The following is a 24,177-nucleotide window of genomic DNA, read 5'->3' on the forward strand; positions in this document are numbered from 1 at the left end:
ATAGAAATATAGTTTTTTATACAATAATTTCTATTCTGAGGGCCTATTCTCCTATGTTGGAAAAAACTAATTTCAATCGTTTCGGAAACCTCTCACCTACCATAATTTTCTGGAGGGGATCTAATTTCTGGGGGGTTTGAATAGTGCTTAATCATTTGCTGCTTAAGCTGTCTGTTCACCAAGCCTTCACTGTCTTACCTGGACCTCCATCATTAATACCCACAGGTTATTGCTGAGATGTCTCTTACACATGGGCACTTGGCCCCTTCAAATCCAGTGGCTCTTTCCAATACTCTCAGGTCAAGCTTGCAGGGGGTGTGGCTAAGAGAGGATGTCATGGGAGTCTTTCTGCTGCATCTAGGCCACACTCTTGCCATGAATCTCCTGTTTCTAACCTGGTCTGCCTAGATGCATCATGCAGCTGTTTCTGACCTGGAGTTCAAGCGGAGCTCAGGGCATCTTTGCTTTTAGGTCTCAAACCTATTGTGTCTTACTACCTTTCTAATATTAGCACCCAGAGCACTAAAAAATAATCTTTAAAAACTCTATTTAATTTTTAGTTGTTTAATTCCACTTCAGACTTTCAAGAAACAGTTATATTTGGGAATTCTTCATATCCCCTGAAGATTAATGAAAAACAGAATCATGTACAGTTTGGTACAGTTATGTATCATAAGTCATCTTCCATCCAGGTATTAAAAAACAAACACTGAAAAAATAGCATGTTAAAACTGAAATAACTAAAATTAGCCTTGCTCTTCATCACCTTCAGTAAGAAATGATTGTTGAGTAGAGCAAATGTGTTGTATAGTGACTGCAGGAGCGAGCTTGCAACTGACAGATTATTTTTCCTGTCTATAATGTCAAACTCTAAAATTTTTATTACCACAACTTATTTGAACATGAAAAATTTAATAATTATATTTGAAAAAATTCAAACTTATTCTTGTATTTCAAAAGTTCAGATTTATGATGGTGTTACTCGTGGTGAATCTGTATGGGTCTGCAGCTGCCTCAATTCTTGCCTCAGAAGAAAGAATCTGACTGAGGGGCATAAGGCAGAAGAAGAGATCGAGGCAAGTTTTAGAGCAGGAGTGTAAGTTTATTAAAAAGCTTTTGAGCAGGAATGAAAGGAAGTAATGTACACTTGGAAAGGGCCAAGTGGGTGACTTTGAGAGATCAAGTGCAGTTTGACCTTTGACTTAGGGTTTCTTTTTTTTTTTTTTTTGAGATGGAGTCTCGCTCTGTCACCCATGCTGGAGGGCAGTGGTGTGATCTCGGGTCACTGTAACCTCCGCCTCCCGGGTTTACGTGATTCTCCTGCCTCATCCTCCCAAGGAGCTGGGACTACAGGCGCGTACCACCACGCCCAGGTATTTTTTTTTCTTTTTTTGTGTGTGAGTATTTTTAGTAGAGACGGGATTTCACTGTGTTAGCCAGGATGGTCTTGGTCTCCTGACTTCGTGATCCGCCAGCCTTGGCCTCCCAAAGTGCTGGGATTACAGGTATGAGCCACCGTGCCCGGCCTTAGGGTTTTATATGGTGTCATACTTCTGGGGTCTTGCATCCCTTCTCCCCTGATTCTTCTCTTGGGATGGGCTATCCACATGTGCAGTGGCCTGCTAGCACTTGGGAGAAGAGTATGTGCAGTTTGTTTACTGCAGTTCTATGCATGATCACTTGAGGCATTCTTCTCTTACCAGTTGAATGTACCCAAGAAGGTCATATACCAGTTAAACTCCACCATTTTGACTCTTAATTTGTATCCTTGAGCCTACTCACCTGTAAGAAGTGCTTTTTAAGTGGTCCATTTTCAGAAAACAGACACCGGCAAATCCAGGCAGCTCCCTTGCAGATGTGACAAGCCGCATGCTACAGACATCTGGGAAGAGTGATAAGACTCACAGAAGTCAGAGGGGAGGGAGAAAAAAATATAGGGGGTGGGGTGGCTAATCCATAAAAGGAAAGAAAGTTTTGTCATTGGGAAATCAAAACTTAAAGTGGTGAAGGAGACAAGATGTAACCTTATAAGGGGATAATGAAACTTGTGCAACGGTGGGGAAGATTGTAACCCCATAGTACTCAGCCTATGAGGAACCAGGGTAGGGACTTGGACACTAGGTGATAAATTCCTTGTTGAAACTGCACTGGGTGTGCCTGCTCACCAGACACCCGATCTTGCAAGACCGTTATTAAAAAGTCTCTCTTTTGCTGTTCTTCATGCCTCTAAGTCCATTCTTTGGGTTTGGACAGGTGAATGTGTTTCTCACATCACCTAACTCCTGAGATCTTATGGGGAAGCTGCTGATAACCAGTTTCAGATGTTTCTATCTATTGGGAGAGTGCCTTTTCCTGGCATTGGCTGCAACCAATTATTATTTTAGAGAGACAGTTAACAACTGCCTATCACCTGATGGTCGCCTGACATTCCTGGTGGGGGATAGAGGAGCCTGCTCTGCTCATGCCTGACTACCTACTGTAACAACGGTGAAATTTTGCTTGGGCCTTAGGTCAAATATTCATTTCAAAACTAGGCTATTCGAACTTCAGCACAAATGTTCAGAGCCCCTCTAAAACATTCACCTACTCCTTAATGGACTCCTGGTAGAAACAGTAAAGAAATGAGTATTTTCCTTCACACCTGCCTTCAGCACAAAAACTTCCCTGTTTTCACTATGTGATTCATGTGAACATTGATATAATTGCTAGGTATGCCTGGCCCTTCCCTGCTGGTTTCTTTCGAACCCCTTGTCCCTCCACCTCCATTGCTTCCCCCCTTTTAAAGTTGTGTTTTGCATCTTGAATTTCTGAATCAAGAGGGATATAGTCTCCAAATTTCTTCCGCTCCTAAGGTAGTTTGGCACTTGTGAGGTCGCCTGAAACACTCCTTTGCTAGTGACAATGACCATAAACCATGAGAGAAAAATATCCAGTAACTAGAAAATTAAGCAAGGGGTTATTCATACAATCTTTTGTAGTTTTTAGAATGCAACCTCATATTTCCAGAAAATTCTTTCGTTTAAAAGCCAAAGATAAGACGGGCCAACAACCAATATGCACAACTTATTTTTAAACTGTAAAACAAATACTGTATAACAGAAAATTTACAAAACAAAGAAAAAACCGACACGCCACCCACAGACTGAAATTATCTAGATAATTCCTGGCTGTTTTCCCCTCTGACTTCCTGTGCCTTTGCAACCAAGAATAACCTTCCCGCGCTGCCGGAACCACGGCGCAGGGGGAGGCGCTGCCTCGCGCGTTGCGCCGTTGCCATGGTAACCGAGGAGGCTGGGGCCCAAGTGTGGTGAGTCTAGGGGTCCTGGTGCCGTGGGCTAGGGGGGGCACTCGGTGAGGAGTGCGAGGGGATAGACGGACATCTTCCCTCCAGGCTGCTTGGGCAGGGCTGGAGGGGAGTGGGCTTAAATCTCAGCGTCCTCACACTGCTTCTGTCCAGAGCTTTGCGCACCAGTCCCCTACCCCGCCTGCAGCCGCGAGGGATCGCAGAAGGTCCCCAGGGAATTCAGGCCGGAAGAGCAAACTCTGGTGCCCTGAAGTGTCCGTTGCCCCCTCGCTGGATCTCCTGGATCACCTGGCGGCGCTGCCACTTTCTGTATCCTGTTCCTCAGGCCTTCTCTTTGTTTAACCCTGTATGCCCAGGGCTGCCCCTGGGGTCCTTCTCCTTGAGCTGGGACTTAAAATCCTTAAGGGACTACATTTTTTTTTTTTTTTTGAAGAAAAAAATCAGTTGGCTTAAAAGGCACATTAGGATCTACTCCTCTATCACAACTTCAGGCTGCGTCGCCTGCCTCCTTGCCCTTTGTTTATGCTCTTCCCGTTACCTGGATTGTCCTTTTTTCCTTCCTTTTAAGACTCCTACTCTTCAATATCGAGGTTTCACCTCTTTTGGGAAACCTTTCTGAGACCGCCACCCAGAATTGAATGTAGATGTCCACGTTTTTACTCTCAGAGCACTCTTTGCCTACCTCCATTGAATCCCTGATCTCACTCTGTCGTTACTGATTTACTTGTGTCTTCCCAACTAAAATGTGAGAGCCTGTGAGGTAGGGGCTACGACCTATGTGATTTTCTATTGTGGGTGCCTCAAAAGCAATCACATTCTATAGGTAAAAAGAAAAGTTTATAGATTTTTATACACTTATTTAGTAAGGCAGACCAGGTGCTATCCTCATTTCAGAAAAGTCAGATAATTAGTAACAGAATCAAGACTAAAGCAATGCCATTCTGCCTTCATAGTTCCAGCCTTCCCTCTTCCCTCCCATGCTCATATTCTCTGTGAAACTTGAGTTATATGTAGCAAGGTTACAATTTTGATGTATGTTATTACTTTTGTGGGCAAAGAAAATGTAATTTATTTTTGTATATGACCGATCTGGTTCCTTTCACGAGCATTTACTTATTGATTATTAGGAAAGAATCTGAATGTCCGATTGGTTTTAAAGTTTAGCTCAATCTAGAATTGATTTCTTTGGCTAGTGTTTAATTTCTCTTATGTACAAATATTTAGGTTCTCAGGTATCTTCTTGGATTCTTTCCTTGAGATGGTGCCCTGGCTATGTGGATGGCTCACGGAATCAGTTATGGGGACGTGTCAGGGTCCCTTTGCCTTCCCTTGGCTCTGCGGGGTGATGTTCCTGGTATACCGAGTGCTTCCTGCCCTATGGCTTTCTTGGTTCTAACCTTTGGCTTATATAGCTTGTGAACAGGTGTCTCCTGGTTTTGTCAGGACTCAGTAGAGCTCCCTGGCTCACTCAATTGCGCTGAGTTCCTGCTGTGACTTCCCTTCAGCCCTGACTGGAGTGGTTTGCACCACAGCCCTCCCTCCCTGCAAAGCCTCCTTGCCCTGCTATAGTAATTGAGTAGGGCGAGCATCCCGCAAGACTTTCCTATTTCTAGGTCTCATGTGTATCCTAAGGCAGTGCCCTCAAACTTCGTTGTCTCAGGACTCCATTTTGCTCTTAAGAAATGATCCCGAAGAGCTTTCCTTTATATGAGTTATGTCTTTTAATATAGTATTAGATATGTTGTAAGAATTAGAAATTAAACTGAGGATTTAAAAAATGTTTATTAATTCCTTAAAAAATAAAACATGTTAACATAATTATATATTTCTCATAAAAATATTTTCCAGAACAAAAGAATTAGTTAGAAAGTGGCATTATTTTACATTTCTGCAAATGTCTTTAATTTCTGGCTTAATGGGAGACAGATTCTTATGTCTGCTTCTGCAGTCTGTTGCAATATGTTGTTTTGAAATATGTAAAGAAAATTCCTCCTTACATAGATATATAGTTGGAAAAGGGAAGAGTATTTTAATAGCTTTTTCAGATAATTGTGCACATTTTTGTGACTGCACCAAAACTCTGCAAGTGGTAGTTTCTTTTTCTTTTTTTTTTTTTTTTTTTTTAAGACAGGGTCTCACTCTGTTGTGCCAGGTTGGAGTGCAGTGGGGTGATTTCGGCTCACTGCAACCTCTGCCTCCTGGGTTCCAGTGATTCTCCTGCCTCAGCCTCCTGAGTAGCTGGGACTACAGGCGCCTGCCACCACGCCTGACTAATTTTTTTGTGTGTTTTTAGTAGAGATGGGGGTTTCACCATATTGGCCAGGCTGGTCTTGAACTCCTGACCTTGTGATCTGCCCACCTCAGCCTCCCAATATGCTGTGATTACAGGTGTGAGCCACTGCTCCTGGCCACAAGTGGTAGTTTCTTAAAGGCTAGTTGCAGTGTGGAATCTGAAGCCATGTCAATGAACTTTTCATACTGTGTTACATTAAAATCTATTGATCTGTCTTATACTTTGGATCTTTTACCCATGCTCTATATTGTAACATAATGGAAAATGGCAGGGGGAGTGAAGCTGATTTTGTAAAGGAGAAAAGCAGTCATTCAAATCAAGCAAAATGTTGCTTTATTTAGTTATACCAATTTTCCAAATGTTAACATGTTTCATGCTGTAATATTTTTAAAAGCCCACTTTCATTAATATCATCTCTGATCTCATCATAAAAGTATTGGGAAGTCGTTGGCCAACACATGGCCGAGTTTTCTAAAATGCAAATTGCAGCTGGGCATGGTGGCTCACACTTGTAATCTCAGCATTTTGGGAGGCTGAGGTGGGAGGATCACTTGAGGTTGAGACCAGCATGGGCAACATAGCCAGACCCCTGTCTCTACAGAAAAATTAAAAAATTAGCCTGATGTGATGGCACACATCTATAGTCGCAGCTACTTGGAAGGCTGAGTTGGGAGGATTGCTTGAGCCCAGGAGTTCAGGCTGTAGTGAGTCGTGATGGCATCACTGCACTTCAGCTTGGGTGACAGAGTGAGATCTTGTCTAAAAAAAGAAAGTGCTATTTGTATTAGAGTTCTTCAGAGAAACAGAATCAATACAATATATATAGTCCTCTGTATCTGTGAATTAAACCAGCCTTGGATCTAAAATATTTGGAAAAAACATGGATGGTTGTGTTTGTACTAAACGTATACAGACTTTTTTTCTTGTCATTATTTCCTAAGCAATACAGTATAACAACTATTTACATAGCATTTACATTGTATTAGGTATTATAAGTAATCTGATTTAACAATATATGGGATGATGTGCGTAGGTTATATGCAAATATTACACCATTTTATATAAGGCACTTGAACATCCATGGATTTTGGTATCTACAGGGGTGGAGGGTTCCTGAATCAATCCCCCCATGAATACTGAGGGACAACTGTGTATATGAATAAATATAGAATAATCTATTATAAGGAATTGGTTCATGTGATTATGGAGGCTGAGAAATTTCAAGATCTGCATTCAGCAAGCTGGAGATCCAGGAGAGCCATTCGTATAGTTCCAATCCAGGTCTGAGGTCCTGAGAAACAGGAAAGCTGTTAGTGTAAGTTCTAGTCCCAGCCTGGGCCTGAAGGCAGATGCCCAGCTTGAAATTAGGCAGAGAGAGTGAATTCTCCCTTTCTTAATCTTTTGTTGTATTCAGGCCTAGTTATTTTTCATAAACTATTTTTTTTTGTTAACAGGTAATGTGTTTAAGACGAATTAATACGTACTTTATTTATGGTTTTTTTGTTGTTGTTTTTTGGAGACAGGGTCTTGCTCTGTCATCCAGGCTGGAGTGCAGTGGCGTGATCGTAGCTCACTGCAACCTCTGCCTCCTGGGCTCAAGTGATTCTCTTGCCTCAACCTCCCAAGTAGCTGGGACCATAGGCATGTGCCCCCATGCTCAGCTATTTTTTTTTCTATATTTTTTGTAGAGGTGGGGTTTTGGTGTGTTGCCCAAGCTGGTCTCGAACTCCTGAACTCAAGTGATCCACTCACCTCAGTCCCCCAAACTGCTGGGATTACAGGTATGAGCCACTGTACCCGGCCTCAGTTTTAATTTCTAATATAAATATTAATTTAGATATAACCCACATAAACAAAAATTCCCTGGGGTTCTCAATTTTTAAGACTGTAAAGAGCCCTGAGATCAAAGAATTTGAGAACCACTGCCCTAATTATGTTGGTTCTGGGCTGATATAGAAATTAAGCTCCATTCAAGGGTATAACAAGAGTAGCTGTGAATATTCTGGACCAAATCATAGTTCAAGATTTGATCTAGTTTGTCTTCATATCTTTGAATTAACCTGGGATCAGACTGATCTCTAGATGTGGAATAATATGTTGGTAATCAAGTGTCTGGTGGTGGTAGGGTAGAAAATTATTTATTCATACCCTGCATAGGAATAAACTATGGCATATTCAAAAAGAAGAAAAGCTGGGTGTGGTGGCATGGGCCTGTAGTCCTAGCTACTTGGGAGGTGGAGGCAGGAAGATTGTGAGCCCAGCTACTAAGGATCCAGGGCAGGAGGATAGCTTGAGCCCAGGAGTTCAAGACCAGCCCGTGCAATATAGCAAGACCTTGTTTTTTGTTGTTGTTGTTATTGTTGTTGTTTTTTTATAAAAAGAAAGAAAATCAGTAGCATTACCATCTTTTCTTTTGCTTCATGGATGATTTTGCTAGAGGTTTGATGATGACTTAATAATGATGATGGTAGCTTCTATTTACTAAATGTTCCCCATGTGCTTGGCATGTACACCATCTAATTTATTTTAATTCTTAGAACAATCATAGACTAGGCTCTAGTGTTATTCCTACAAGAGAGTAGGTAAATTACCCAGTATTATGCAGCTAATAAATTGCGGGATTGGATTGTGAACCCAAGTCTCTCTGACTCCAAAACCCATTGCTCTTGGCTACAAAAAAAAGCACTGGGAATTGCAAGCTTGACTTTAAGAGTTACTGAATATATATGACTTGTTAAGAATTGTGGTAAGTCTGAAAGTAACACAAAGAAATGTAAAGCTTGATTCCTGCACCCAGCAAGTTTACAACCTAATTGGATAGATTACGTACTTGAAACAATTAGAAAATAATATAATATCATATTTGGTAAGTTGTATTGTATAGACTATACATAATGGCCTTTGGAGTTCAGAATATTGAGAGGCCAGTGTGCACTCAAGAGAGGAATTAAGGAAAGTCTTAGGAAGAAAGTGGGTTTATAGCTTGGCCTAAATAGGATTTGGGTAGTTGGAATGTAGGAGATGTAAAGCTATTCTAGGTCTCATAGCAGGAATACCTGTGAAACAAAAATAGGAATTTCTCAGTATCTTCAAGGTCTCATGGCTGGGTCCCTGGTGTTCCAGTGAAAGGCATTCCAAACACATCCTGCCTCTATTCTCTAAGGTTTGAATATGGATATCTTTAGCAGAAATATTTCAAAAGATTACAACTACTATTAATAGAGTGACAAAATTATTGTCTAATAATAACGGACACTTTTGAGAGTGAAAGTAGATGCTATTAAAAATTATACCAGGAAAACAGATATAACGGGAAATGTCCTGCATACATTGGGACATATGTCACCCAAGCTATTAACCATAAACACAAGCTGTTTAACTTCTGTTAGAGTCCTTCTTGTTGATTTCCTGGTATAGTCTCCATAGTGCTTATTTAGGACTCATGTTTTTACACACTGTGGGTTGTATCCCATTTAGTGGGTCATGCAGTCAGTTTAGTAGGTGGCACCCAGCTTTAAAAAAATAGAATGGGACAAAAAACAGTGATATGTTACCTGTAGTAAAGAGAAATATTGCTTTGTTTTAAAAAGAAATATATATGTACAAATATAGCCATATATGCCTCATATCCAGGATAAAATTGTCCATTGTTACCAAACAATAAATTATGTGGATACTCTATTGATAGTAGTTACATATATTTACATATAAAATTAAAATGTCATAAACTAATTTATGTATTATAACAGAAATAATTTATACAAGATATAAAATAATATATATGTATTTGAAGAGAACAACCACCTCATGGTCTAAATTATCCTTTCAGGCTCCAGCTATTATGCTTGAAATCCAGTGAGAAGGAATTAAGCATTCCTGGAATTTGCAGTCTATAGATCTGCTTACATCTTATCGCTTACTATTTGGACATGTGGCCACACCAGTATTACAAGAGAGATTGGAAAATAGTCTTATTCCACCATAAAGATCAGTTTAAAAAAAAAGCCTTGTTAAAAGAAAAGAGGGTGGGGTTCTATTCCAAAAGAAAAGAGGGTGGGGTTCTATTCCAAAAGAAAAGGAGATGAGATTTTGGGGAAGACAACTAGTAATTACTGGGAGGCTGAAAATGAGGAAATCAAGGGAACTGTGGAGGATCAGACCACAAAAACCACAGTATGTTCTCATAGCAGGCAGTTTGATCAGCATACTATTTCTGTCGCTTGTGATGAGTGCCCTTCAACTAGCCTCATTTCCTTGTATCCCTTGTTCAAGATTCAAGATCACTGGATGGATCCCCTGATGGGCTGAGCTTAAATAATGTGCCTGCCCCCAGGCTTGTGCTGAGAGAGAGAAAAGAAGAATCCTGCTTCTTCGTCTTCCGGTGTGGGAAGTTAGCTATATCTTTTATTAGAATTCTCTGAAACTGAGATAGGAGTGCTTTAAAGAAGGGGTGTGTGTGTGTGTGTGTGTGTGTGTGTGTGTGTGTGTGTGTGTTGGAAGGGTGGGGAGTTGGATGTCAGACACGAAGAATTATAAGTTTCCACTGTAGTTCTTCTGTAAAATGAAAGAGTTGAACTAAACCATCTCAAATACAAGACATGCACCAAATCTTATGGTTGAGTCATTGTTGATTGGATAACTCAACTCCCATTTCCAATCCCTGTCTACCTTGCTTGCCTCTATCAGAGAGGCTGGAAAATCAAGAAACTTGCTTTTTTCCCCCCCTCTCCTCTTAAAGATGGGGTAGCCACACCACATTGTACAGATATAACTGGAAGTTTGTTGGGACTTGTTAGAAAAGATTTTTGTTTTGCTTTCCCCTTAAGAGGGTTTGGAAGGATTGATATCACTGGTATCCTCTAGGGGATTTACCCATTCTTCCTGCCATCAATTAAGATGAGATTTCAGGAGTTATAACATGAGGCAAGAGTTGTGAAGATGAAAGTCTGACACACTAAGTATGATGGAGTGATAGAAAGAGATTGGATCTATATTTTTGAGCTGCTGAACCATCTCCATCTTTAAATTTCTCATTATGTGAGAAAAGAATCTCCTACTTTTAAATAGTCAATCTTATTTGGCTTTTGTATTATTTACAGCCAAAGAATTCCTAACAGCTTACAAGCATTATACACATTTACAGAAGGAAGGGATTAACATAGGGTAGTAATAGAGAAGGTTCTAATATTCTACCAATTTAAAATGCATATCACAATGATCTTTCGACTATTATCCTATTTATTTTCTTTACTTCACCATAGCAGTAAATGACAATTTTGTTTTCTTTCAGCACTCTTTAGGACTGTTATTTCTTAAGAACAGGGTCAGAAAACTATGGCCTGTGGACCACCACCTGTTTTGTAAATAACATTTTCTTCAAACACAGCCACACCCATTCATTTGTGTATTGTCTGTAACTACTTTCAAGCAACAACTGCAGAGTTGAGTAGTTAGAATAGAGACAGAGGGCCTGCAAGCCTAAAATATCTGCTCCCTGGCCTTTTACCCCTGCTTTGGAATGCCGTTCCATTTTCCTGTGGCCTTCATAGTCTTTGGCATTCTCTGCAGTCCTACTTCAGTATCACCTTGATTGTTCTTTTTCAAGTTTTTTCTCTTCACTTCCCTGTTATTTCCTAGTGCTTCACCATGTTTATTTCCTTGGAAACACTTATAACAATCTAAAATTATCACTTATTTTTTATTGCCTGTTTCCAATCAGAATATATGCTTCATGATAGGAGGGATCTTTCCTACTTTGTTGAATCCTTAGGATCTAGCATAGTGCTTGGCATAGAGGAAGGAATCCAATAAACACTGAATTATATGAGTGAATAATTAAAGCCCCAATTCACACTAATTTAGACTTCAGTAATAACTGTCTAATTGATTTTTCTTTTTTGCCTCTAGTCTCTTACTCCTCTAATCTGTGTCACTCAGGCTTGTCGGATCAATCTCCTTGAAACCTACTTAGTTCCTAGCACTAAAACCTTCAGCTAACTGTCCTTAATTGCTCCTTGCTCTACCAGTTGCCTACAGAATCAAGTTCAGACTTATTGATGCAATCCCAGCCTCTTTTTAAGAGCAGACTTCTTGCTTATTTTGAATGGCCTATACTTAACCAAATTGGCCAACATGCTCATTCCCAAAAATACCTGTGATCTTTGCTTTGGTGCTTTAACTTAGTTATTCTATCTGGAATTTCCTTCCTTCTGACTTCTGAATGACAGTCTTGCCCATTCTTGATGGCTCAACTTAAATGTTAATATTCTTTACTAAACATATAATTCCCTTTATCACATTTCCCACATCTTGTCTTCTCCCACTACCCTTTACCCCTGGTAAACATGATCTTGAATCTGTGTTCAATGTTGCTTTTTGTCTTTTTTTTCTGTGTAGTGTTACTGCATCTACTTGTATTCCTAAAAAGTCTGTTTAATTGCTTTTCACTTGACAAAAATATATCTTGAGATATATATATATATATATATAATCTTTTGGATTTACATTTTTCATGTGATATATTGGTAAGATTCATTTATATTGTTCTGTGTCTTACTGCTGTGTGACAAATGAGCCCTAAGCTTGTTAGGTTAAAAACAACACTTGTTCATTATCTCAGTTTCTGTGGGTCAGGAATCTAGGCACAGGTTAGCTGGATCCTCTACTTCAGGATTTCTCATGAGGCTATAATCAAGGTGTTGCCTGAGCCCATAGTCACCTCAGGGTTAACTGGGCCAGATCTACTTCCAAGCTCACTCAGTGGTTGCTGGCAGAATTAAGTTCCTTATGGAATTGGATTAAGAGCCTTGCTTGATTCTTACTGGCTGTTGAACAGAGATCACCCTCAGTTCCTTGAAAGGTGGCCTTCTCCATCACAGCACATGAGAAGACCCAGGGAGAGAATATCAGCAAGACAAAATCACAGTCTATTGTAACTGAATTACAGAATTTACATCCCCTTATTATTGCTGTACTCTCTTCATTAGAAGCCAGTCACTAGGTCCAGTCACCTCACATTCAAGGTGAGGAAATTACATGAAGGTATGAATACCAGGAGGCAGGGGTGGGACATTGGGAGCCTTGTCAGAAGTTGCCTACCATATGGCATATCATTGTAATTTATTTCTTTTAACAGTTATATACCATTTTGTGTGACTATACCAGTTTATGCTCATCTTCTTGGACATTGGTTTTCCCTTCTGGGTTTTTTGCTGTTGTGAACAGTGATGCCACAAACATTCTTGTACATAATGAAGAGACTCTGGCACTCTTCTCTGAATCTTTCCCAGTTTAATACTGTGTTCGGACAGACTGAAGCACTATTAAGACATCCTTAGTTAGATCCTTTTGTAATTCATAGGTGTGATTATTGGGTTTTCATGCTTATGTGTGAGAGGTACCTCCTTCAAACCTTGTTACAACACGGGCACATTTCCTGTTTGTTGTGAAAAAAAAAGAGACATCCTTGAATAATTTTGTCTGGAATTAATCTTATCGCTTCTAAACTCCCATAGCATTTCTCCCATAGCATTATTACTACTTGTCACCTTTTATTATACTTATTTTGTGCATTTCATATTTTTTCTCTTGAAATAGTAGCTTGTTGAAGGTAGGAAATAAACTTGATTCTGGTTTTCACAATTTACACAGTGCTTTCAGTATGTGTTACTGACTGAATGAATTCTGTTTAACTGTTGGTGCCTAATTTTTAATCTTCATAATCTGGCTCCAGTAACCCAATTGTATTTCTCACTTCTCTGAAACAAGGACCCTTATTTAGGCAAGTGGGTCTCTTAGACATTCTTTTTCAATCTCTTCCTAATGAATTTAGATCATACGATCTCTCTCTTCTCCTGTTTCTATTGAATTTATTATTTATTTCACACATTTAACATTTTAGCATATACTTGAGCTATGTTATATGTACCTACTCATAATAGGTACACAATAAACTTTATTGATGGAATTGCTGAAGTATCTTACTTTATAGTTATTTTCAAATAGTTAAGTATTTTTATACCATCTATATTGTCAGTTGACTGAGCAAATAAACAAATACTGATGTGTTTTAGTAGATTTTTATCACTTTTTTATTTTTTTGGTCATAGGTATTTTTGGAGTTAATGGAGTCAGAAGGACCTCCAGAGTCAGAGAGTTCAGAATTTTTCTCACAGCAAGAAGAGGAAGATGAAGAAGAAGAAGCCCAAGAACCAGAGGAAACAGGCCCCAAGAACCCCCTTTTACAACCTGCTCTCACAGGGGATGTAGAGGGTTTGCAGAAGATTTTTGAGGATCCTGAGAATCCTCATCATGAACAGGCCATGCAGCTTCTCTTAGAAGAAGACATCGTTGGGAGAAATTTGTTGTATGCAGCTTGCATGGCTGGGCAAAGCGACGTGATTAGAGCTTTGGCAAAATACGGTGTGAATCTGAATGAAAAAACCACCAGAGGTATTTTGTCTTTTTTCTCTCATCAGTATTACTTATGACTACCTAAAGATGCAATGTAACATCTTTAAGGTTAGATATATTTGATGTGCCTGTTTTATGCTTTACATATATGTGTATATACATCTATATGGGTGTATGTATGTGTATACATGTAAATGTATCAATGTTGATATTACATAGTATAGTATTTCAGAACATAGACTTCACTATTTATTAGCTGTGTGACTTGGCAAGTTACCTGATCTTTTTGTGTATCTGTTTTTCCATCTGCAAAATGGGGATAATAATTATATTTTCCTTATAGGGTATAATGAGGATTAAATAGGATAAAATAAATATTTTAGTGCTTGGCATATTGTAAATTGATATATAGTAAATGTGTAATAATTTACTGTTATCTCTTTCATTTGGAGATTTATTAATTTTTTAGCAATCATTAAGTAGCTTTTTAAATTCAGTAATTATTTTTTCAGATTGCAAATATAATACGTGGTCATGGTAGAAAATTAAAAAAAAGATCATCAGCATGATCTTCAGCAAAGAAAGGATATACATTCTCTTCATGCTCACATGGAACATTTAAAAAACATTGATCATATGTTGAGCCATAAAGGAAGTCTTAACAACTATCAAAGTATCTATAGCATATAGTCTTTGATCAGTGACTACAACAAAATAAAATTAAGAAGTAGTAACAAAAAGGTAACTGAAAACTGAAAGCAAGAACGCACTTTATTTTTTATTTTCATTTTTATTTTTTGAGACAGGGTCTCACTCTGTTGCCCAGGCTGGAGTGTAATGGCATGATCTCAGCTCACTGCAACCTCTGCCTCCCAGGTTCAGGTGATTCTCATACCTTAGCTTCCCGAGTAGCTGGGACTACAGGCATGGGTCACCACGCCTGGCTAATTTTTGTATTTTTTGGTAGAGACGGGGTTTCACCATGTTGGCCAGGCTGGTCTCGATCTCCTGACCTCCAGTGATCCACCTGCCTTGGCCTCCAAAGTGCTGGGATTACAGGTGTGAGCTACTGCATCCAGCCAAGAACACACTTTACATAATCTATTGGTCACAGAAGATATAATGAAAATTATGAAATGTTTAAGTGACAACAGCATCACTCTATGTCTGAACCCATGGGATACAACTAAAATTAAAATTCTAGTATAATACATATATTAGAATATAAGAAACATAAAAAATTTAGTAAACAAAGCATTTGACTGAAGAAATTAGAAAAAGAACAACTGAGTAACCAAAGAAAGTAAAAGAAAAATAATTGAATAAATTAATGACATTGAAAATAAAGAAATAGGCCAGAGGCCAGGTGCAGAGGCTCACACCTATAATCTCAGCACTTTGGGAGGCCGAGGCAAGAGGATTGCTTGAGGTCAGGAGTTCAAGAACAGCCTGGGTGACATGATAAGACCCTGTTTCTGAAAAAAAAAAAAAAGAAGAAAGAAAATAGAAAACAGAATAGATGGAAGGGAAAGGATTGATAATACCAAAATTGGGTTCAGTGAAAATGACAGTTGAAAAACATTTGATTATATATACACACACACACACACACACACACACACACACACACACATTGTTGTTCTCTCTCTTTTTTTTTTTTGCTTGAGATAGAGTCTTGTTCTGTCACCCAGGCTGGAGTGCAGTGGCATAATGTTGGCTCACTACAGCCTCTGCCTCCTGGGTTCAAGCAATTCTCCTGCCTCAGCCTCCCGAGTAGCTGGGATTACAGGCATGCACCAACATGCCTGGCTAATTTTTGTATTTTTTAGTAGAGAGGGGGTTTTGCCATGTTGGTCAGGCTGGTCTCAAACTCCTGACCCCAGGTGATCCACCTACCTTGGCCTCCCAAAGTGCTGGGATCACAGGCATGAGTCACTGTGCCCAGCCGAGCTTTGATAATATTAATCAGAGAGAGACAGCACAAATAATATTTGGAATTGAAAACATAGAATATTAACACAGAAAAAAACCTCAGATGTAAACAAAATCATTAGAGCCAGGTGTGGTGGCTCACACCTGTAATCCCAGCACTATGGGAGGCCAGGGTGGGAGGATAGCTTGAGCCCAGGAGTTTGAGACAAGCCTCCCTACCTCCTGGGCTCAAGCAATGCTCTTGCTTCGGCCTCCCAAAGTGCTGGGATTATAGGCATGAGCTACTGCATCTGGCCTGTGATGAAAGCTCTTAGGGAAATAGGAATAGAAGAAACTTTCCTTAAGGCTGTCTATCAAAAACCTGAAGCGAACTTACCCAACATTGAATTTTTCAGAAGCATTCTTTATAATCGGAAATAAGACTAAGATATTTGTTATTATGGCTTCCATTTATCATTATAATAGAGGTTCCAGCAAGAGCAGTACGAAGGGTAAGAGAAATAACACAGTATTGTGCTAGAGCCAGCTTTTATGAGCTCTGAAGAACTGATTGTTAAATTTTCAGAGTTCTTGTGAATTGGTTGACATCATGTTGATAGCTATTGAAACTGGCCATGTCGGGCCATACATCACAGTAATTGGCTAATGATACAAATCAGGGCTTTTTTCTCCAGATAACTAGATATACATTTACCAGCATACTACTGGATATAAAGATTAGAGTATAAGAAACAAAACTATGATTATTCATAGGTACATAGACTTAAATTCAAGGGAATCTACTATTAGTGCTAAGAGAGTTTAGGAAGAATATGAACATAAGACCAATATCCCAATCAGCAACTTTCTATATGCCATCAACAACAAGAAAATGTGATACAAATAAAGATCTTATTCATAACAAAATGATAAAGAAACTAGGAATAAGTCTGACAAAAGAATTGTAAGACATGGGTCCATTACAAGATGGCCAAATAGGAACAGCTCCAGTCTGCAGCTCCCAGCGTGATCAACGCAGAAGATGGGTGATTTCTGCATTTCCAACTGAGGTACCTGGTTCATCTCATTGGGACTGGTTGGACATTGGGTGCAGCCCATGGAGGGTGAGCCAAAGCAGGGTGGGGCATCCCCTCACCTGGGAAGCACAAGGGGTCAGGGGATTTCCCTTTCCTAGCCTAGGGAAGCCATGACACACTGTACCTGGAAAAACGGGACATTCCTGCCTAAATACTGTGCTTTTACAACAGTCTTAGCAAATGGCACACCAGGAGATTATATCCTGTGCCTGGCTTGGCGGGTCCCACGCCCATGGAACCTTGCTCACTGCTAGTGCAGCAGTCTGAGATCAACCTGTGAGGCCGCAGCGTGGCAGGGGGATGGGCATCCGCCATTGCTGAGGCTTGAGTAGGTAAACAAAGCAGCCAGGGAAGCTCGAACTGGGTGGAGCCCACCACAGCTCAGCAAGGCCTGCTGCCTCTGTTGACTCCACCTCTGGGGTCAGGGCATAGCTGAACAAAAGGCAGCAGAAACTTCTGCAGAATTAAATGTCCCGTCTGACAGCTCTGAAGAGAGCAGTGGTTCTCCCAGCATGGCGTTTGAGCTCTGAGAATGGACACACTGCCTCCTGACCCCCATGTAGCCTAACTTGGAGACACCTCCTAGTAGGGGCCAACTGACACCTCATACAGGTGGGTGCCCCTCTGGGACGAAGCTTCCAGAGGAAGGATCAGGCAGCAATATTTGCTGTTCTGCAATATTTGCTGTTCTGCAGCCTCTGCTGGTGATACCCAGGCAAACAGGGTCTGGAGTGGACCTCCAGCAAACTCCAACAGACCTGCAGCTGAGGGACCTGACTGTTAGAAGGAAAACTAACAAACAGAAAGGAATAGCATCAACATCAACAAAAAGGACATCCACAGCAAAACCCCATCTGTAGGTCACCAACATCAAATACCAAAGGTAGATCAAACCGCAAAGATGGGGAGAAACCAGAGCAGAAAAGCTGATAATTCTAAAAATGAGAGCACCTCTTCTCCTCCAAAGGATCACAGCTCTTCACCAGCAATGGAACAAAGCTGGATGGAGAATGACTTTGATGAGTTGACAGAAGTAGGCTTCAGAAGGTCAGTAATAACAAACTTCTCTGAGCTAAAGGATGATGTTCGAACCCATCGCAAGGAAGCTAAAAACCTTGAAAAAAAGATGAGACGAATGGCTAACTAGAATAAACAGTGTAGAGAAGACTTTAAATGACCTGATGGAGCTGAAAATCATGGCAGGAGAACTACGTGACGCATGCACAAGCTTCAGTAGCCAACTCGATCAAGTGGAAGAAAGGGTATCAGCGATTGAAGATCAAATTAATGAAATAAAATGAGAGGACAAAATTAAAGAAAAAAAGAGTAAAAAGAAATGAAGAAAGCCTCTAAGAAATATGGGATTATGTGGAGAGACCAAATCTACGTCTGATTGGTGTACCTGAAAGTGATGGGGAGAATGGAAACAACTTGGAAAACACTCTTCAGGATATTATCCAGGAGAACTTCCCCAACCTAGCAAGGCAGGCCAACATTCAAATTCAGGAAATACAGAGAACACCACAAAGATACTCCTCAAGAAGGGCAACCCCAAGACACATAATTGTCAGATTCACCAAGGTTGAAATGAAGGAAAAAATGTTAAGTGCAGCCAGTGAGAAAGGTTAGGTTACCCATAAAGGGAAGCCCATCAGACTAACAGCTGATCTCTTGGCAGAAACTCTGCAAGCCAGAAGAGAGTGGGGGCCAATATTCAACATTCTTAAAGAAAAGAATTTTCAGCCCAGAATTACATATCCAGCCAAACTAAGCTTCGTAAGTAAAGGAGAAATAAAATCCTTTACAGACAAGCAAATGCTGAGAGATTTTGTCACCACCAGGCCTGTCTTGCAAGAGCTCCTGAAGGAAGCACTAAACATGGAAAGGAATAACTGGTACCAGCCACTGAAAAAACATGCCATATTGTAAAGATCATCGATACTAGGAAGAAACTGCATCAACTAACAGGCAAAATAATCAGCTAACATCGTAATGTCAGGATCAGAGTCACACATAACAATATTAACCTTAAATGTAAATGCCCCAATTAAAAGACACAGACTGGCAAATTGGATAAAGAGTCAAGACCCATCAGTGTGCTGTACTCAGGAGACCCATCTCATGTGCAGAGACATACATAGGCTTAAAATAACGGGATGGAGGAAGATCTACCAAGCAAATGGAAAGCAAAAAAAAAAAAAAAAAAAAACCAAAGGTTGCAATCCTAGTCTCTGATAAAACAGACTTTAAACCAACAAAGATCAAGAGACAAGGGCATTACATAATGGTAAAGGGATCAATTCAACAAGAAGAGCTAACTATCATAAATATATAGACACCCAATACAGGAGCACCCAGATTCATAAAGCAGGTCCTTAGAGACCTACAAAGAGACTTAGACTCCCACACAATAATAATGGGACACTTTAACACCCCACTGTCAACATTAGACAGATCAACGAGACATAAGGTTAACAAGGATATCCAGGACTTGAACTCAGCTCTTCACCAAGCAGACCTAATAGACATCTACAGAATGCTGCACCCCGAATCAACAGAGTATACATTCTTCTCAGCACCATATCACACTTATTCTAAAATTGACCACATAGTTGGAAGTAAAGCACTCCTCAGCAAATGTAAAATAACTAAAATCACAGCAAACTATCTCCCAGACCACAGTGCAATCAAATTAGAATTCAGGATTAAGAAAGTCACTCAAAACCACACAACTACATGGAAACTGAACAATCTGCTCCTGAATGACTACTGGGTAAATAACAAAATGAAGGCAGAAATAAAGATGTTTTTTGAAACCAATGAGAACAAAGGCACAACATACCAGAATCTCTGGGACACATTTAAAGCAGTGTGTAGAGGAAAATTTATAGCACTAAATGCCCACAAGAGAAAGCAGGAAAGATCTAAAATTAACACCCTAACATCACAATTAAAAGAACTAGAGAAGCAAGAGCAAACATATTCAAAAGCTAGCAGAAGGCAAGAAATAACTAAGGTCAGAGCAGAACTGAAGGAGATAGAGACATAAAAAACCCTTCAAAAAATCAGTGAATACAGGAGTTGTTTTTTTGCGAAGTTCCACAAAATTGATAGACCATTGGCAAGACTAATAAGAAAAGAGAGAAGAATCAAATAGACGCAATAAAAAATGATAAAGGGGATATCACCACCAATCCCACAGAAATACAAGCTACCATCAGACAATACTATAAACACCTCTACAGAAATAAACTAGAAAATCTAGAATAAATGGATAAATTCCAGGACACACACCCTCCCAAGACTAAACAAGGTAGAAGTTGAATTGCTCAATAGACCAATAACAGGATCTGAAATTGAGGCAGTAATCAATAGCCTACCAACTAAAAAAAGTCTAGGACCAGATGGATTCACAGCCAAATTCTACCAGAGTTACAAGGAGGAGCTGGTACTATTCCTTCTGAAACTATTCCAGTCAATAGAAACAGAGGGAATCCTCTCTAACTCATTTTATGATGTCAGCATCATCCTGATACCAAGCTTGGCAGAGACACAACAAAAAAAGAGAATTTTAGGCCAATATCCCTGATGAACATCGATGTGAAAATCCTCAATATAATACTGGCAAATAGAATCCAGCAGCACATCAAAAGCTTATCCACCATGATCAAGTTGGCTTCATCCCTGGGATGCAAGGCTGGTTCAACATACACAAATCAATTAACATAATCCATCACATAAACAGACCCAACGACAAAAAACCACATGATTATCTCAATAGTTACAGAAAAGGCCTTTGACAAAATTCAACAGCCCTTCATGCTGAAAACTCTCAATAAACTAGTGATTGATGGAATGTATCTCAAAATAATAAGAGCTATTTATGACAAACCCACAGCCAATATCATACTGAATGGGCAAAAACTGGAAGCATTCCCTTCGAAAACTGGCACAAGACAGGGATGCCCTCTCTCACCACTCCTATTCAACATAGTGTTGGAAGTTCTGGCCAGGGCAATCAGGCAGGAGAAGGAAATAAAGGGTATTCAATTAAGAAAAGAGGAAGTCAAATTGTCCCTGTTTGCAGATGACATGATTGTGTATTTAGAAAACCCCATCATTTCAGCCCCAAATCTCCTTAAGCTGATAAGCAACTTCAGCAAATTCTCGGGATACAAAATCAATGTGCAAAAATCACAAGCATTCCTATACACCAAAAACAGAGAAACAGAGAGCCAAATCATGAATGAACTCCCATTCACAATTGCTACAAAGAGAATAAAATACCTAGGAATCCAACTTACAAGGGATGTGAAGGACCTCTACAAGGAGTATTACAAACCACTGCTCAACGAAATAAAGGAGGACACAAACAAATGGAAGAACATTCCATGCTCATGGGTAGGAAGAATCAACATCGTGAAAATGGCTGTACTGCTCAAGGTGATTTATAGATTCAATGCCATCCCCATCAAGCTACCAATGACTTTCTTCACAGAATTGGAAAAAAGTACTCTAAAGTTCATATGGAACCAAAAAAGAGCCCACATTGCCAAGACAATCCTAAGCAAAAAAACAACAAAGCTGAAGGCATCATGCTACCTAACTTCAAACTGTACTACAAGGCTACAGTAAGCAAAACAGCATGGTACTGGTACCAAAACTGAGGTATAGACCAATGGAACAGAACAGAGGCCTCAGAAATAACACCACACATCTGTAATCATCTGATCTTTGACAAACCTGACAAAAACAGGAAATGGGGAAAGAATTGCCTATTTAATAAATGGTGCTGGGAAAACTGGCTAGCCATATGTAGAAAGCTGAAACGGGATCCCTTCCTTACACCTTATACTAAAATTAATTCAAGATAGATTAAAGACTTAAATGTTAGACCTAAAAATCATAAAAACCCTAGAAGAAAACCTAGGCAATACCATTCAGGACATAGGCATGGGCAAAGGACTTCATGACTAAAACACCAAAAGCAACGGCAACAAAAGCCAAAATTGACAAATGGGATCTAATTAAACTAAAGAGCTTCTGCACAGCAAAAGAAACTACCATCGGAGTGAACACACAACCTACAGAATGGGAGAAAATTTTTGCAATCTGCCCATCTGACAAAGGGCTAGTATCCAGAATCTGCAAAGAACTTAAACAAATTTACAAGAAAAAAACAACCCCATCAAAAAGTTGGCAAGACATGAACAGACACTTCTCAAAAGAAGACATTTCTGCAGCCAACAGACACATGAAAAAATGCTCATCATCATTGGTCATCAGAGAAACGCAAATCAAAACCACAATGAGATACCATCTCACACCAGTTAGAATGGTGATAATTAAAAAGTTAGGAAACAACAGGTGCTGGAGAGGATGTGGAGAAATAAGAATGCTTTTACACTGTTGGTGGGACTGTAAACTAGTTCAACCATTGTGGAACACAGTTGGCTATTTCCTCAAGGATCTAGAACTAGAAATACCATTTGACCCAGCCATCCCATTACTGGATATATACCCAAAGGATTATAAATCATGCTACTATAAAGACATACGCACACGTATGTTTATTGTGGCACTATTCACAATAGCAAATACTTGGAACCAACCCAACTGTCCATCAATGATAGACTGGATTATGAAAATGTGGCACATATATACCATGGAATACTCTGCAGCCATAAAAAAGGATGAGTTCATATCCTGTGCAGGGACATGGATGAAGCTGGAAACCAACATTCTCAGCAAACTATCATATGGACAGAAAACCAAACAGTGCATGTTCTCACTCATATGTGGGAACTGAACAATGAGAACGCTTGGACACAGGGTGGGGAACATCACACACCGGGATCTATTGTAGGGCAGGGGGTTGGTGAGGGATAGCATTAGGAGAAATACCTAATGTAAATGAGTTAATGGGTGCAGCAAACCAACATGGCACATATATACCTATGTAACAAACCTGCATGTTGTGCACATGTACCCTAGAACTTAAAGTGTAATAATAATAAAATAAGAATTGTAAGACATTTATGGCAAAAAGTATGAAACTTTATTGATTTATATGAAAGACCACACGAAATGTATGTATGTCTCAATAGTGAGACTAAATATCATAATGCTGTTTCTCTTAATTTCTTCCCAATTAATTTGTCAATCTAGTTAATATCTCAGAAGAATCTTTTTAAAAGCAAACTGAGAAGCTGACCCTAACTTTCAGTGGGGAAAATGAACTATTTAATATATGATGCCAGAGAATATTTATTATTCATCTGGAAAAAAATAAAATTATATACCTACTTAGGTATGTACCATACATAAAAATCAATTACAGGTGATTGTAAGACATGAATGTGTAAAGCAAAATATTTTAAACTTTCTGAAAAATAGAATATTGCTATATTCTTGAGACATCACAGAATATCTTGAGATATAAAGAACCCAACCACTAAGGGAAAAGATGTCTCTGTCTATCTATCTAAATTTTAAACTCTGCATAAAAGATATCATAAACAAAATGACAAAATAAGCCACAGACAAAGGATGTATCTATGTAAAGATAGCCTACTAATCAATAGGCTTAGAATTCAACCCAATAGAAAAATAGGCAGAGGATAGCAACATGCAATTTATGGAAGAGAAACTCTCATGGCCAGTAAGTAAATGAAAATATGTGTAACTTCACTATTAAAAGCAAATGTAAACAATGGGCTACCATGACTCATCAGATTCAGAAAAATTTAAATATTTGACAGGATTAAACATTGGTGAAGATGTAGGAAATGGGAATTCCTTCACTCTGAGGAGGGAGTATAAATTGGTATAATCACTTTTGAGAACATTTATATCAAGTTGTTTATGGACATACCTCATGATCCTAATTTCCATTTCTAGATATATGTCTTTGGGAAACTCTCACACATGCTTACAAGAAGACATAAGTGTAAGATGATTATTCAAATATTGCTTATAACAGTTAACCATTGGAAATAAACAATAGGAGGGTAGATAAATTGTTTTCATACAATGGAATATTATACAATAATTAAAAGGAATGAATTAGCTCTTTGGGTATTAAAATGGATAACACTCAAAAATATTGAGACAAAAATCAAGTTACAAAAGGATTCTGTAATAGATTGGTTAAGAGCATG

General features: G+C 39.2%; 1 protein-coding gene and 1 non-coding gene across 5 annotated transcripts in view; both read left to right on the forward strand.

Annotated features, from left to right (window-relative positions):
• Positions 1-1,263: 1,263 nt before the first annotated feature.
• Positions 1,264-24,177, forward strand: part of ANKRD45 (ankyrin repeat domain 45) — a 64,334-nt gene continuing 41,420 nt past the window's right edge. The window contains exons 1-2 of one of the 4 annotated variants that reach the window (XM_058443141.1): positions 1,264-1,373; positions 13,706-14,048. In XM_058443141.1, coding sequence (XP_058299124.1) covers positions 13,721-14,048 — 328 coding nt within the window. In that variant the 5' untranslated portion in view covers positions 1,264-1,373; positions 13,706-13,720. Of the gene's footprint in view, positions 1,374-3,269; positions 3,308-9,889; positions 9,979-12,588; positions 12,639-13,705; positions 14,049-24,177 lie in introns of those variants that run through there. The other 3 variants (XM_032159088.2, XM_058443140.1, XM_058443139.1) reach the window with 3 other exon arrangements.
• On the forward strand, positions 12,939-13,042 carry LOC116474045 (small nucleolar RNA U13). Its single transcript, XR_004249584.1, has one exon. It is a non-coding gene; the product is annotated as a small nucleolar RNA U13 (small nucleolar RNA).

The sequence above is a fragment of the Hylobates moloch genome, unplaced genomic scaffold, assembly GCF_009828535.3.
Source record: "Hylobates moloch isolate HMO894 unplaced genomic scaffold, HMol_V3 SCAFFOLD_8, whole genome shotgun sequence".
Lineage (NCBI taxonomy): Eukaryota > Metazoa > Chordata > Mammalia > Primates > Hylobatidae > Hylobates > Hylobates moloch.